Source organism: Ammodytes marinus (assembly GCF_949987685.1).
Source record: "Ammodytes marinus genome assembly, chromosome: 14".
Lineage (NCBI taxonomy): Eukaryota > Metazoa > Chordata > Actinopteri > Uranoscopiformes > Ammodytidae > Ammodytes > Ammodytes marinus.
The window spans coordinates 17,712,073-17,725,678 of record NC_137218.1 but is presented as its reverse complement, the minus strand read 5'-3'; the positions used below and the strand labels follow the sequence as shown (position 1 = coordinate 17,725,678).

General features: G+C 40.9%; 1 protein-coding gene across 2 annotated transcripts in view; it reads right to left on the bottom strand.

The window, feature by feature from the left end:
• Nucleotides 1–13,606, bottom strand: part of klhl13 (kelch-like family member 13) — a 40,362-nt gene that overhangs the window by 6,755 nt on the left and 20,001 nt on the right. For both annotated transcript variants that reach the window (XM_080040617.1, XM_080040616.1), the window contains 4 exons: nucleotides 10,979–11,120; nucleotides 7,419–7,551; nucleotides 5,727–5,923; nucleotides 3,577–4,372 (listed from right to left, as the gene is read on the bottom strand). In XM_080040617.1, the coding sequence (XP_079896743.1) occupies nucleotides 3,577–4,372; nucleotides 5,727–5,923; nucleotides 7,419–7,551; nucleotides 10,979–11,120 (1,268 nt within the window). The remainder of the gene's footprint in view (nucleotides 1–3,576; nucleotides 4,373–5,726; nucleotides 5,924–7,418; nucleotides 7,552–10,978; nucleotides 11,121–13,606) is intronic.

Genomic DNA, 13,606 nt, shown 5'->3' with positions numbered 1-13,606 from the left:
AGGTGAGTGATTGGTGGCTGAGCCTTTACAAGCACCCCAGGCCTATTCACTAATATAGACAAGTGATGACTGATGAGTGATATGGACCGAGGCAATTTGATGCGAGAGGTCGATAGTTAAAGGTCACATATAATGCTCATTTTAGGTTCAAAATTGTAATATAGGTTTCTACAAGACACTGTTCTTATGGTGTAGTGTCAAGAAAACACTTGAATTTTTCTCACAGTGCCATTGCTGAATCTCCTCCTATAGCCTCTGTCTGAAACACTTTGTTTTAAGGCCCGGACACACCCGCCCGATAATCGCCGTCGTAGAGTCTGGAGAGGGCAGGGACACGAATCTGTTTGGTGTGTGCCGTGAAATCGGCCGTCGTAGATGTCGTCGGACAGTCTTTCAGTTGGAGCAATTTGATTTGTGGAGGGCTAGCGAATCAGTGAAGCCCGGAAGTGAGGCGGGTAGCACAAACAGCTGACAACAGTTAGCCATTGTTTTAATGTGTTTGTTTGTTTCGTTCAGCGAGTACTCACATGCATCAACCCTTGTTGACTGCTCGACACCATGCTCGACACACTCTTTCCAAAAATGGATGGTGCTCTTTATGGTCCATAAATATAAATACGTATTTCTATCTATGTTTATGGTCTAGAGAGCCGTCCCATCATTTCCGGCTTCCGTATTTTTTCGGGCGCTAATACAGATTAGCGCCGCCTGCTGTTATGGAGACATTACGTCCCGCGCAAGCGCAGAGCGTACGGAAAGTCAGCAGTCGGCTTGGTGTGTTCTTTGCACTTTTTTGACCGCGACGGGAAGACTGGAGCTGCTTGAATCGGCCAACTCCATTTTCGGGTAGTCGGACTGGTGTGTCCTGGCCTTTAGAGCCTGTTATGTCTCTTTAGGCCCCGCCTTCGAAAAAAGCCCAGTCTGCTCTGATTGGCCCTGAATCTGCCGGTTTGAATGTAACTGCCTGTGAGATTCAGGAGTATCTGGGGTTGGTGTGTTTATCACAGAAGGAGATAGTGCTCCCCTTATGATGTCATAGGGGGAGAGAAAATATGACTGGGGTTTTTTAACACAGGTTTTCAGATAGGTGGAGATGGAGAAAAAGAGGGAGGGTTGTTTCTTCTCATGCTTTGGGAGTGTCTAGTTACATTAATGTAGAAAAATCATGAAAAAGTGCATTTTGCACAATGGGTGACCCTAATAGATTACAAGACGGGCCACAGATAAATTATCTTCTAGTTGGAGGGAAGTTTCATCTGCATATCGCAGGATAAAGAGGTTCTGTACTTTTGCACAACATAAACAGTGCGGATATATTGCACAAGATATCTTGTTTTCACAGAGTGCAGCCGATGGAAAAAGAAGTTGGTGAACTGGTTCCAAAAACCCAGCGGTAAGCGAAGGACCACAGCAGAGTGTGAGCTATCCTTGGGCCCAGCTCTGCTTGCTCAATAGCTATCATCAAAGTGACCTTGAGCAGTGCATACAAAAAATCTTGCAGCTGCTCAGTGGGAGAAGTAGAGACATATTAGAGGACAATATTTGGACTGAGCTGATCTGGAGCACAGAGTTGTAAAACTAAATTAATGTCGCGCAGGGGGTCGGACCGAAAAGGGAATTAATTCAAGTCAGAGCAGTTGTTAATAACTGGTAAATTCACGCGCATTTCAACTCTGAATGTCGCCGTCTTACTGACAGGGACCACAGGCCGATATCTTCAGTAATTGCACTAACAGGCACAATTATTTAAATTGAAAATGTTTACTCTTTACTATTAGATTTTCCTACCATCAGCTGAAACAGTCACATCCATTCCCTAATAAGCACAGATTTCTCTACCTGCGGGTTGCTCACTATAACGTGATACAACACACCCAGGTGTCAAGCCGTTAGCTCCTGACATCAAGTAATAATTATTTGTATGTAGCATAGCATACTTCTCTGACCTGGAGCAGTGGTTCCCAACATGAGGGTCAGGGACCCGTAATGGGTATTTTTATGATCCGTGGAGTCTGAGGGGTAAACTGATATACAGTAAAGAGCATTTAAACCAAGGGGCTAACCGTTGCTAGCAACATCGACGTTTACAGGGCCTAGGCTGTGTATTAACACCATATTCTTTTCAGCACACACACACACATTAGGGACAGGTTTTTAATTTTTACAACAAGCTGTGACCCCCTTTTAGCCTAATAAAAAAACACAGTCCTATGTGCAGCTTTTATTTTACATTTAAAAAATGTCGTGCTGCTCCTGTGAAAGAATATAATTTACCATTTTAACATTGTCATGAGTCATGTAATCAACTCTGAATCTACTGACAAGATATCTAGTGATGAACGTCACCTTAACAGCGCCTTTCAACCAACACAGTTTTTCCAAATGATATACTCGTCATTTAAAAGAACAAAGTTAAGCCTGTCGGGGAATGGAGTGCATTTCTTTCTTTCTTTCTTTCGTTTCTTTTTGTTTGGTGGTCAAAGTGCCAGTACAGATAAAAAGCTTTCTCTTGTTAATCCCCGTCTTGATGTTGTAGAGCTTTTCTTTAATAATCTGTCCCTTTCAGACGTAACAATGAAGCCACACCCGTATGACCTACCCAGAGTCAACAAACATAATGCAGAGGGCCGGGCCCATCCAGGATAACACATCAAGGCTAAAACCACATGCAGTGAAAAGGGCAGTGGAACGTAAAGCAGAAGAGGCAGTTGTGTGGAGAGGCAGTGAACCGGGGGCCGTGTGCTTTGGTCTAATTATAACCCAGAAGAGAGAGTGGCCTCTCTCTGTCCGCTGCAGTTACAGAGCTGAATTTAAGTATTGGGTGGCACCTCTCTTGTGGTCCGGAGTGCAGAGATTCCAGGTTGGTTACTCAGCATCAACAACCAAACTACCACCGACGACTGATATAAATACACATCCGTTCAGGGAAGTCTTTCTACCAGAGGGGCGGATTGTGAGTTCTACTAAAATCTATAAAAAGCATCAGATGACTGGTTTATGATTATTCTATTACGACCCCTTTAGAAATCACTGACAAATTGTTTTCGCAACTTTTCACTTAATCTTCTCCTGTCCTGGGACACAGCTGGAGCTGGGGCAAAAACTGTAATCTACAAAGTGTTCAATGCAACACAAATACATAAGGATATAGGCTGTGGCTTCACTGAATTGGACTGCAGTATAAAGGAGGACAAATATAAAAACTTACAGATGAAACATCACATCGCACAATGGAGACTCAAAAAAGATGAACACTTCTCCAATATAGTGACAGATGAACTAGAATTATATTAGATTGTAAAAGAGGTGTTCAAGATAATTGTGCGCATCCTCAATTTTTTTTTTTTTAATTACACAGATTATGCAGTCTAACATGTTGAAACGGGAAAATAATGTGTGGGCACAACACATGATTACCAGTGTCAGTATGCTTGCAGCCCTTATTAAAGTGCCCTTTATTTCTCCTACTGTTCCTTGATAGTTAAAAATGTGTTTATCTCATGCAAAATTAATTAAAAGGCTCTCTGTTGGAAAGATTAAATAACAAACAAAGCAAAGGAAACAAACTCAACTCACCGAGCTCTCCGGCGGCGTTCCTTCCGCCCACAGCGTAGAGGTGTCCCTTGAGTGCACTGAGGTGGAAGAAGGTGCGCTTCTCGTTGAGGCACGCCACCTGCATCCACTTGTTGTAGCGCGGGTCGTACCGGAACACAGTGTCCACGGCCGTCTTGCCTTTGGTGTCGTAGTTGCTCTGGCCACCCACCACGTAGAGGAAGTTGCCGATGACCGCGATGCCGTGCTGGTAGCGAGGCGCGTCCATGGGGGCCAGAGCCTTCCACTCGTGAGCTTTCTCGTCGAAAAGCCGCAGCTCCTTGCTAACCACGAGCTGCTGCCGAAGCACACCGCCAAGCGTGACCAGGTGAGCACTGTCCGAGCGGATGGCTGTCCTTTCCGACTGCATAACGGGCTGCATGTAGGGCATCATTTGGTAGTTGCTGGCCTCCAATAGAAGGTTGACGCACGTGTTGTCCGTGCGCATAAAGTCCACCGTCTGCACGTGATTGATGAGCTCCTGCGGGTTCATGAGGGGGAAGCGGATGTTCTTCATCAGCTTGGCGGCGTAGTCCATGCGGCCGTCCTCGTAGCGTAACCAGCGGCAAGCGGCCTTGAACAAGTCCAACTCGGTGCAGTGTTTTAAGCTGTTACTGGACAGCACAAAGGCCAAGCGCTCAAACGGCAGCTTGACAAACTCTCCCGTGCCCAACAGTGAGGGGAAGTTCTTCAGGATGAAGTTGTTGACATATTTGTCCACCTCCGTGAGGTTGTACGTGTTGGCGATGCGTCCCACCTCGACACAGTTGTCGAGCGAAACCTGCAGGAAAGAAAAAGAAGAAATCAAATCAAAAGGTCTTGGAAAGTGGGCAACAAAGACTGACAACTCATCCTAGGACGTGACTGACTGGATATCCCGAATTTTATAGAGACACTCTCTTTCATAGACGGTGTCATTAAAAAGACCAGTGATTAAGCATTAAAATATCCCGCGATTAGAGGCAAATTAACAGTCCACAGTAGGGCTGAATGATTGATTGATTAAAAACAAATACCATTAGCAAGTCGCAAAGACTGCAATATAGTTCATTATGCAGCTCCACAGTGGATATGACGAGGGTACAGCCAAAAGGTACAGTGAAGAGAGCTGCTCTAGCCCAGCCTAGTAAACAAACTACGATTTCAGAGACAACACGCTGTAACACACTCTTAACTTAAAACAAGGTATCTATTAACATTGTGACACAGTGAATATTGAACTGAAGCTTGATTTTAGAAATAGTCACAAATCACAAATCAAATAGAAATATCAGACAGAGAAATCGAGATAAGCCCCTACTCTACATCTATAACAGAATATCAGTAGTGCACAAGAAGATATCTGCTGTTCTCTGTTTTAAAATCACTGCAAACTTACTGCTTTAGATTTGGACTGTTGGCAAGATAAATAAGGCAATGTGGGCGAAATTTTTCAGGAGAAAAAAAATTATCATAAATGAATTAATACTGAAAGCAATCATTAGTCGCTGCCCTAATTTCCATTCACCCAATTAGTTTTATTTACATTTTAGCAGTGTATTAAAAAGTAAAACACACCGGCTGCTGCTTTTTTCTTTAAGAGCATGTTTAACATTTTATCTGGTTCCTTTCTCACCAAGCAGAAATATCAAGTTAGGGGAGTAACTGAAAACCTGAAACTGTTCTTTTAACCTAATTGACTGGGATTAACAAGGCAAGTCCTGTGAGACAGATCTTTGAGCAACTGGTCACTAGTCACCAACTGAAGTGTGGCCAATTGGTATGTGTCCACCTTAACACGGCTCTTTTATTCTTTATCGCCTTACACTAGTCTTCCCTGCGGTCACTTATTTATATCAGTTTACTTCTTACTGTAAGGCAGCCAGCAAAGCCAAATGAAGATTATTTCTTCTCTATGTAAAAAAAAAAAAAAAAAAAAAAGCATCGTAGTAGAGCAGTTTAAGGCCAACATATTTTAAGAAAAAACAAGTATCAGTATTATGAACAACATCTTTTATTACAAATTATTTTTTAAATCAAACTAGCTATTTCAACAAATGGCCATTCACATGGTCAACAGCAAATGTACGTAGCACTGGTAAAGAGAACAGGGGGAGAAAAGCTGTCTACCCGCACAGTTATGCGAAGCTACTTACCCCAGATATAAGAAAAACCTTGCAGAAGTCCAGCACGGGCAGGATTTGTAAGAAGCTGGCTGCCTCCAGTGTGTCTTGCAGATTCTCCATGTTGAGGGACAACTTGGCTGTGTAGATGAAGTCAATGATCTTCTTCAGTCCTATTCGGTTCACTCCATGGAGCTTGATACACATTAAATCCTGTTCTTTCATTCCACCTGCAAATCGGCAGAGTGAAAGGGGATAAGGGTGAGAAGAAAGTAGAGGCTTACACTTGGTCCGGCCCATACATAATCTCATTTGATTGACAGGTCTGTAGGCAGCAACATCCATTAGACTTTCTTTTACGTTACTAAAAAAAATAAAGCTAACATAACTGAAATAAATTATAACTAAATAAACTGACAATGTATTAGAATGCTGCTTTTATTTTACATGCGTATGCCATTGTGGGTAAAATGTCCAAAGAAATGTTTTTTTAATGTCTAAGGACAAGTGTTCATGGAAAAGGATTGAAGGTGTTAGGGTGAATCCCATTGCTCAGCATCTCTGCGCACACAGCTCCCTTATCACTAATGAGCAGTCCCTCACTCTAAGTACACTTTCTCCCTTACATCTACTTTAACAAGCTCTCCCTCTGTTCTCAATTCAGGACCTCCTTCATCTTGATCACATACTTAAAATGCCAAATCTCCAGACTTACTTTAGCTGATGTCACCAACGTTGAGAGACTCCTTGCATTGCTCATTGTATACTATGCAAATAAATAGGGTGTGCTATACAACTAACCAACTATACTCATGAAAGATAAACATCTTAACTGAAGTAGGCTACCGCTTAATACATGATCTACTTAAATCACTAAAAGCAGTATCGTCTATTTTTTTTATATAAACAACATTTGTCTTTCCTGTTTTCCCTGGGTTTAGCTTAAAACCTTGAAGATTACAATTGTCTTTTAGTTTATTTGACCTTTTTGCATCCTAAAGCGTTTGTTATCTAAAATGAGGTTCATTTAACAGTTCATCCGTTATCCCTATAACATTTAAAAAAAAAAACACACACACACACACACACACCGTTCACACACCCTTATTTAAAATGTACTGAAAGTTCTTTTACCTCTGCCAACAGTGCGCCCAAAGGAGGCAAAACTGGCTAATCATACCCATTTAATACCATTACTATACAAATGGCCATGAACATGAATGCATAACAATGATAATGAATAGTTTCTTTACATGGAAACCTTTATGATTATACACACACAGTATACTGGAAGGAGGTTGGCACAAGGTCAATTTGAGTTATTTCTCAGGAGGCGACATGACAGCGACTGTGTTAAAGCATTGAAGTGTTCATGCATATTAAGTGCTTCAAGTGTACAAGGGAAGAAGACATAAAGCAATTGAATGCGCAGCAGCAAGAAGAAGCACATCCGACACAAAACAGTACATCAGCGGAACTGGTAGTATTTAACCCCTGTTGAGCAGACTGTGTTAAAGTTGGAGTCGGCCATTCACAAGAATGCTTGTTGTCAAAATCACTTTGTTAAAATCAGTGAATATCTCCTCACGATCCACTACCTGTCCGTATTGTGTGTGCCCTGAAAACAAATAGATATTCACTGATTTTGACAAAAAGTGATATTGACTTGTGTTATCCAGAATCGCTGACTCCACATTTAAAGCGTGAGGCTTTCAACGGACCCACCTGTGAACATGGCTTTGAAATAATCGGAGGAGGAGGCCATCATGGCGCGGTGCACGGGGAAAACTTCGTCGCCGTCTCCAGCAACCAGCGTGACGTCACATAGTAAACCCTCTATCCTCAGCTGGTCAAATCCCTAAGAGAGGAGGAGACATGTGAGAGTTGTTACTGCGCCAGGCTTAGGTTGACCTGAACTATGGCCTGGGTTTTGTTCAAGTGGCACCTCAGTTCAGTTCTGGCCAGGATGAGTTACGCGCCCCACACACATCCTACCTCTACTGCGCGTCTACCTCGCGTCTGCGTCTGACTTTTGGTCACAGACTGTGAAATCAACGTAGAGCGAGCACACATCCAACCTCAGACGCACTGCTGAGGCGCGTCGGAGGCACGTCTGCAGCGACGCTCCCCTTCACCTCAGGAGGCTCGCCTATTTTTTTCTGAGAGCAGCGCGTCTCTCTCGCGTCTCTGTGCTTTAACTGATAGAGAAATACTCTACTGACAGTCATACCAGCAGCATTCACTCTAGTTACACGTTTACCCGGTGTGTTTATTTCAAAATAAAACATCCCTCAGTCGTATACGCGAATAATCCCTTTATTTCACGATTTAATTGTGCAATCAAAATCCGAGGGATTTAAAACCTAATTTTCAATTAGTTCTGGCATTTCATTTTTGGATAAATGACACATATAGAGATCCAATATAGTGAAGAAATAAAAAAGATCATGATGAGCGCAACAGTTTTCCGTTGCTCTATCTGTGTCTACGGCCTTCTTCTTCCCCGACCACACCCCCCTCTCTCTCTCCCGTATAAATCAGTAAAGTGATTTTTGAAATACTCTGCTGAGAGTCATTTTGACTTCATACTGGCAGCTTTCGCTGTAGTTTCACCATTTCCTGGTGTGTCCCCTTCAAAATAAAACTTCCAACCAGCGAAAATATGGCAAAAAAAAAGAAAAAAAATGGCAATGGGGCGCACGGATTACTGTCCAGACTCAATATAAATCATATGCATCATAGATGACATGAAAGAACTTCATTTTTAATGGGAATTATCTATGAAAACTCTATGTAGAAAGATAGGGCTTTTAGAAGCAGCGCTGCAGCAGCAGCTGCTGAGACGTTGCATGTGTGTCCGAGAAAAGTCCGAGAGAGGCAGCAGTAAGGTAACGCGACGCGCTCCAGAGGTAGACGCAGGATGTGTGTGGGGCGCGTAAGACGAGAAATTTCTCTAACCCGCTGCTTGGTAAAAGACAACTTGAACATTGAATTTCAATGATTCAGTAATAGGATCAATCAAATAACTGTAAAACCCAGGGCTTGTCAGATGTGAGCTCATAGAGCTGACAGCCTTCTGGTCTATTATATGTATGGCGCGACAATCATTATATTTTTTATTTTATTATCCCCCTTTTTTCTTTTTAAAAAGGCATAGAAAACATCAAAGGGACTTGTACAACATGAAGGTATTAGCTGTGAGACTTAAGCCTCAAAGATGAATTCAGTTTTTTTTTTGATAGTTGAATAGGTACAGATTGGGAATGAGGCTGAGAGATGGGGTGAGTTTCTTTTCACAAAACATACTGTACGCACACACCACATTATCCATACATGTACTTAGTACTTAGCATTCTACAACAACTTAAACTTCAACATTTTTTATTTCTAGCTTTTTGCCTCACTCTCCAGCTCAAGAAAAGGTGACAGAAACTGTTCCTGTAACTGTACGTATTTTTTTTTTGATATAGAAATGGTCATAGGTCTCATCCAGGTTAGCTTTACTCAAACACCGGTAGTCATGGTGATACACTTTACAACATCACCTAACGTTCCTGTGTGCTTGTTGGGACTTGTTCATTTACCAAGGTATGTTGTGCTCTATATTTTCACACTTTATATAATTTAAAAACAAATACATACTGGAAGGAAACCAGGACATGCCTGTGACGGTCACCTATCTATTTAATTCTAAGATAACATTACTTGTAAAAAAAATATTATATATAATGAATTCTTATATATATATATATATATATATATATATATATGTTGTAAAGTCTATCTTTTGATCTGCTCCCCTTGACTACCAGTGTTTGAGCTAAGCTAACATAGATGAGTGGCCTTTGCCTATTTCTATATCAAAATATGCACTCACAGGAACTGTTTGAGCCGTTTCCTTAGCCGGAGAGTGATGTAAAAAGAATGTAAAATTCTGAATTAATCCTATAAACTCCTGCAATAATCAATGAGTGCGTTGAAGGGGGGGAGGTGGGGTTTGCTTCAAAATCCACCAGCTAACGGAGACCAAGTGAGTGCACTAAACAGCTCCGAGTACTACAGGGTGAGATCAGATGGCCTTGAAAAAAAATCATTATCATTCCCTTACTGTGCTCCATCACCAGGAGATTAATGTGCGGAAAAAGCAGCCATTCATTTCCAATGAGAGCTGGTGGTGAATAAGGGCAGCCATTGCAGTGGCAGCAGCAAACAGTGCACTACAGGAACCCAACCAAGATATCTATAGTTGAATCGGAACTTGATTCAAATCGGTGGTGACAGGCTAAAGCAGCTACCGAGTTTGTATTGGAAATGAACGCTGTATTACAGTATCTTGTTATGTGTGCTGACAATATATTTCCCAGAGGGTAGTTTGTGTTTCTTTATCAATATGTTGGGTAATGTTATTCCAGTTAGGGCTGGGCGATATATCGAATAAATTCGGTGTATCGCGAGATGTTCTCCACGGGATGTATAAAATGACCCTATCACGACCATTGAATAAAAATTGGCATGTAATGTGTTTTTTTTAGCCGCCGCCGCCGCCACCGGCAAACTCGCTGGTGTTCGCTTCTCTTGTTCCAATAGAAAGCACTAAAGAATATAAACAATATGTTGTTTCATGTAGCCTAATGCATCGTTAGTGCAGACACATTTTGCAGGGACTATTTAAATCATATTACTGGTGTGATGTTATGCAAAAAATTAATTTAATTGAGCATTTAGGATGTGCTCCAGAGGAGATTTGAAATATATCGAGATATATATCGTGTATCGAGATATAGTAAAAAAAATATCGAGATATTGATTTTAGCCCATATTGCCCAGCCCTAGTATGTTCCATTTTAAGTGTTTTAACATCTTTTGAAGATTTTCTGGATTATATCGTGAACACAATTATTCTGGACAGGATGATCATGCTATGAAATTTTCATATGGTCCAACAACTAACCCCAAGGAGTATAATCTAAGCTAATAGCTTGTATCCTGTAATTCATGTCACACGTTCTTTAAGATAGTTTTAATTTTGTAGTGTGAAGGGTTTTTTAAATCTTGTATTGGCATAGATTAATTTAAAATGGAGCCTTATCTCATTTCAAAAGTGATCTGAATCACCGTCTCGTCAGCACTATTTCTTGGATAAAGTTTTAAAAGCCTACATTATTCACTGTGTTCTTTGAAATAGCAGTTAATGAAACTGGAGACAATATTATCAGACGATATTTGACCCAACGTTCCCTTCTTCATAGACAAGACATTATCGGCTACGTTGTCTGAACTCTCACCTGAAGAACGACTGAGCTGTGTGTGTTGCTTGTGAAGAATCGAGTGTTTCCTGTCTTTGATGCCTGAAGATGAGCAGAGATGCCCATATCACCATAGCCCAGAGCAACTTTCATGTGAGCGTCGTCGTCCTCCACGAGGGATCTATTAGGGAAAAAAGAGAAAAAGATGTTTTCACTTTCAAAGGCTAGCGAAAAAACCCCATCTATCTTTTTCTATGTAATTGTAGCTAGTTGTAAGTAGGACATTTGTTTCAAAGTGACATTACTTAAGGACGTATTGGGTGGTGGTGGTGGTAGCCTAATTGTTAGACAAATGGTCCTCTAGAAGTCATAGGTCTGCAAGCCCTGGTGAGAGGAGAAGTGACCACGGCAACCTCCTACCTTTTCCATAATTTTGGAGAAAACCTCAACTCCTGCCCTATAAGGCCACACAGTCAAATTGTGTGTGCCAATGTCAAGCTCAATCTGCAGTTTTCACTGGTCAAAAACACACACACGAGAATGAGACATTCACCATTTCTACACAATAAATATATAAATCTATATAAGTTTCATTGCCTCAAAAAAAGAAGAAGAAAAAAGCACTGAACACATTCATGCTCCTTGGATGATGAACCGTTTCTGTTTTTGACAGTCTATCAAGTTTTACTGTAGTACCTCCCTCAGTTCAAAATGTGAACTTGAAACATAAGATACATCTCATCAATGTAATAGGAATATTGCCATAAAATGTGTTTGGATAATTTGCAAATGGACAAGCCATTAAACCTTCAATGACTTTATGCCCTTCCCTCTTGCACCACACCCAGAACCAGCTTTGCCCTTTTTTTCTTGTTGTTTGCTCTCTCCAACACTATTGTACTGGCTGTAGGACCAAAGACATCAAAACTGAATCCCAGGATAATATTATGACAAAGCATTTGCAAAAAAAAAAAATTCTGAAAGGTGAAAGTGAAATGACTGACTTTTAAGTTTTACTCATATTTTTTGCAGTGCTTTAAACCTGACTTGGATATTATATAAACAATCGTGTCTTTTTACGTATAGCATTTTAGTTGTTATTCATCACATCCCACACAGCTGTCCTTTCTCATCGCTTTGAGTTTAAAAGGAGGCCATGAAATAAACCTTGGAATTTTTGGGAATTCTGTTTTCAGGAAAAACTGTGACTAAAATATGACAACAACAACAACACATGTAAACATTATTTCCCAGTTTGTCAGGACGAGGGGGGGAACTAATCAAGAGACAAAACACTGCTCAATTGCTAATGTAAATGTAAAAGAACAGTGTTGAGTCTCTGTGGTAAGATTATATATTAAGAGTTTCTCATATGTGCACTGGGCAGCCCAATTTTGATGATTCTTTTGTGCTCTAGGACAGTCTAACTAAAATGTAATGTAAAGTCCTTAACATCTCCACAGAGAAATGAATGTGGAAAGATAGAAATGGTGACTCAGGGCCTCAGGGAGAAATAGTACTACTCATGGGATACGGGAACATTCTGTGCTAACAACATTGTCATAAGAGAATGAAGCTCATTAGGGAAAGAACAAAAAAAAAAATATCAGAGTCTGTCAAGCATTCATCATCTGCTATCAAACGGCATAGCTGTCTCTGGAAGGTTATATCATGAGCAATTAATGTAAAAGGCACTCACTGCTTTGCCTATGATGCCAAGTCATTGTGCACTATACCTTCCTTAAAAAAAGGTGCTCCGAGGAACTTTCAGTTTGTGTTAACGCCTTTGGACACAAGTGGTAGTGTTTTTACCACATCAACTGTAGTTCCTGGGTGAGCGTATCCACGACAAAGGCATTAAGATTTTTTTTTTTATAAAAATAGCATTCTTTGCACTGATGGTCTCGTTTGCTGTTACATGTCATTTCTGATCATCAAAATTTGACTGTTTCAGAAATATTTAAAAGTTCCTCGTAGCACCTACAGCTGGCCTTGGGTTGTTTCATAGTCTTTACTTTTACAGATAACACTCTACACCGTCTCATTCAGCAGAGGTTGGATTCAAGTAAGATGATGAAGTTATGTCACACCAAAACAAAAAGGAACTTGTGACTATTAATATGGGGGGGGGGGGGGGGGGGGTTGGTTTGGTTTGTGATGCCTAGACAAAAAGGGCTACGCAACACTACAGCCCACGAAGATCTGCACAACAACACACACACTGTATGAAAAACTGAGCTTAAAATATTACCAGTTACTCTTCATGCCGTATAAAGGGATGACTCAACAGTCAATGAATGTGGCATCATAGACGTAAAAGCCTGCTCATTTTCAGATGAAGAATGGCTTAGTTTTGATCAAATATTCTTTGACAAAATTGTCTGGCTCAGCATGGCAGTAAATGTGGGACTTCAAACGGGCCCATGAGAAAAGGCAGTGCTCGTCAGATGTAGAAGACTAATGCTTTTTCGTGGGGACTATTTATATAATGAAGCAAATCTCAATCCTTGGATGAACCTGATCTTTTTTTTTGTGGTTAGCAGAATGGTTTGTAAGATTATTTCACATTTGACAAGTAAAACCCCTTTTTTCCAGATACAATTACAAATGTTTGGCAGGCTGCTGTTAAAGCGGCGCAGTATTTACCAGTACAATTATGATTATGTT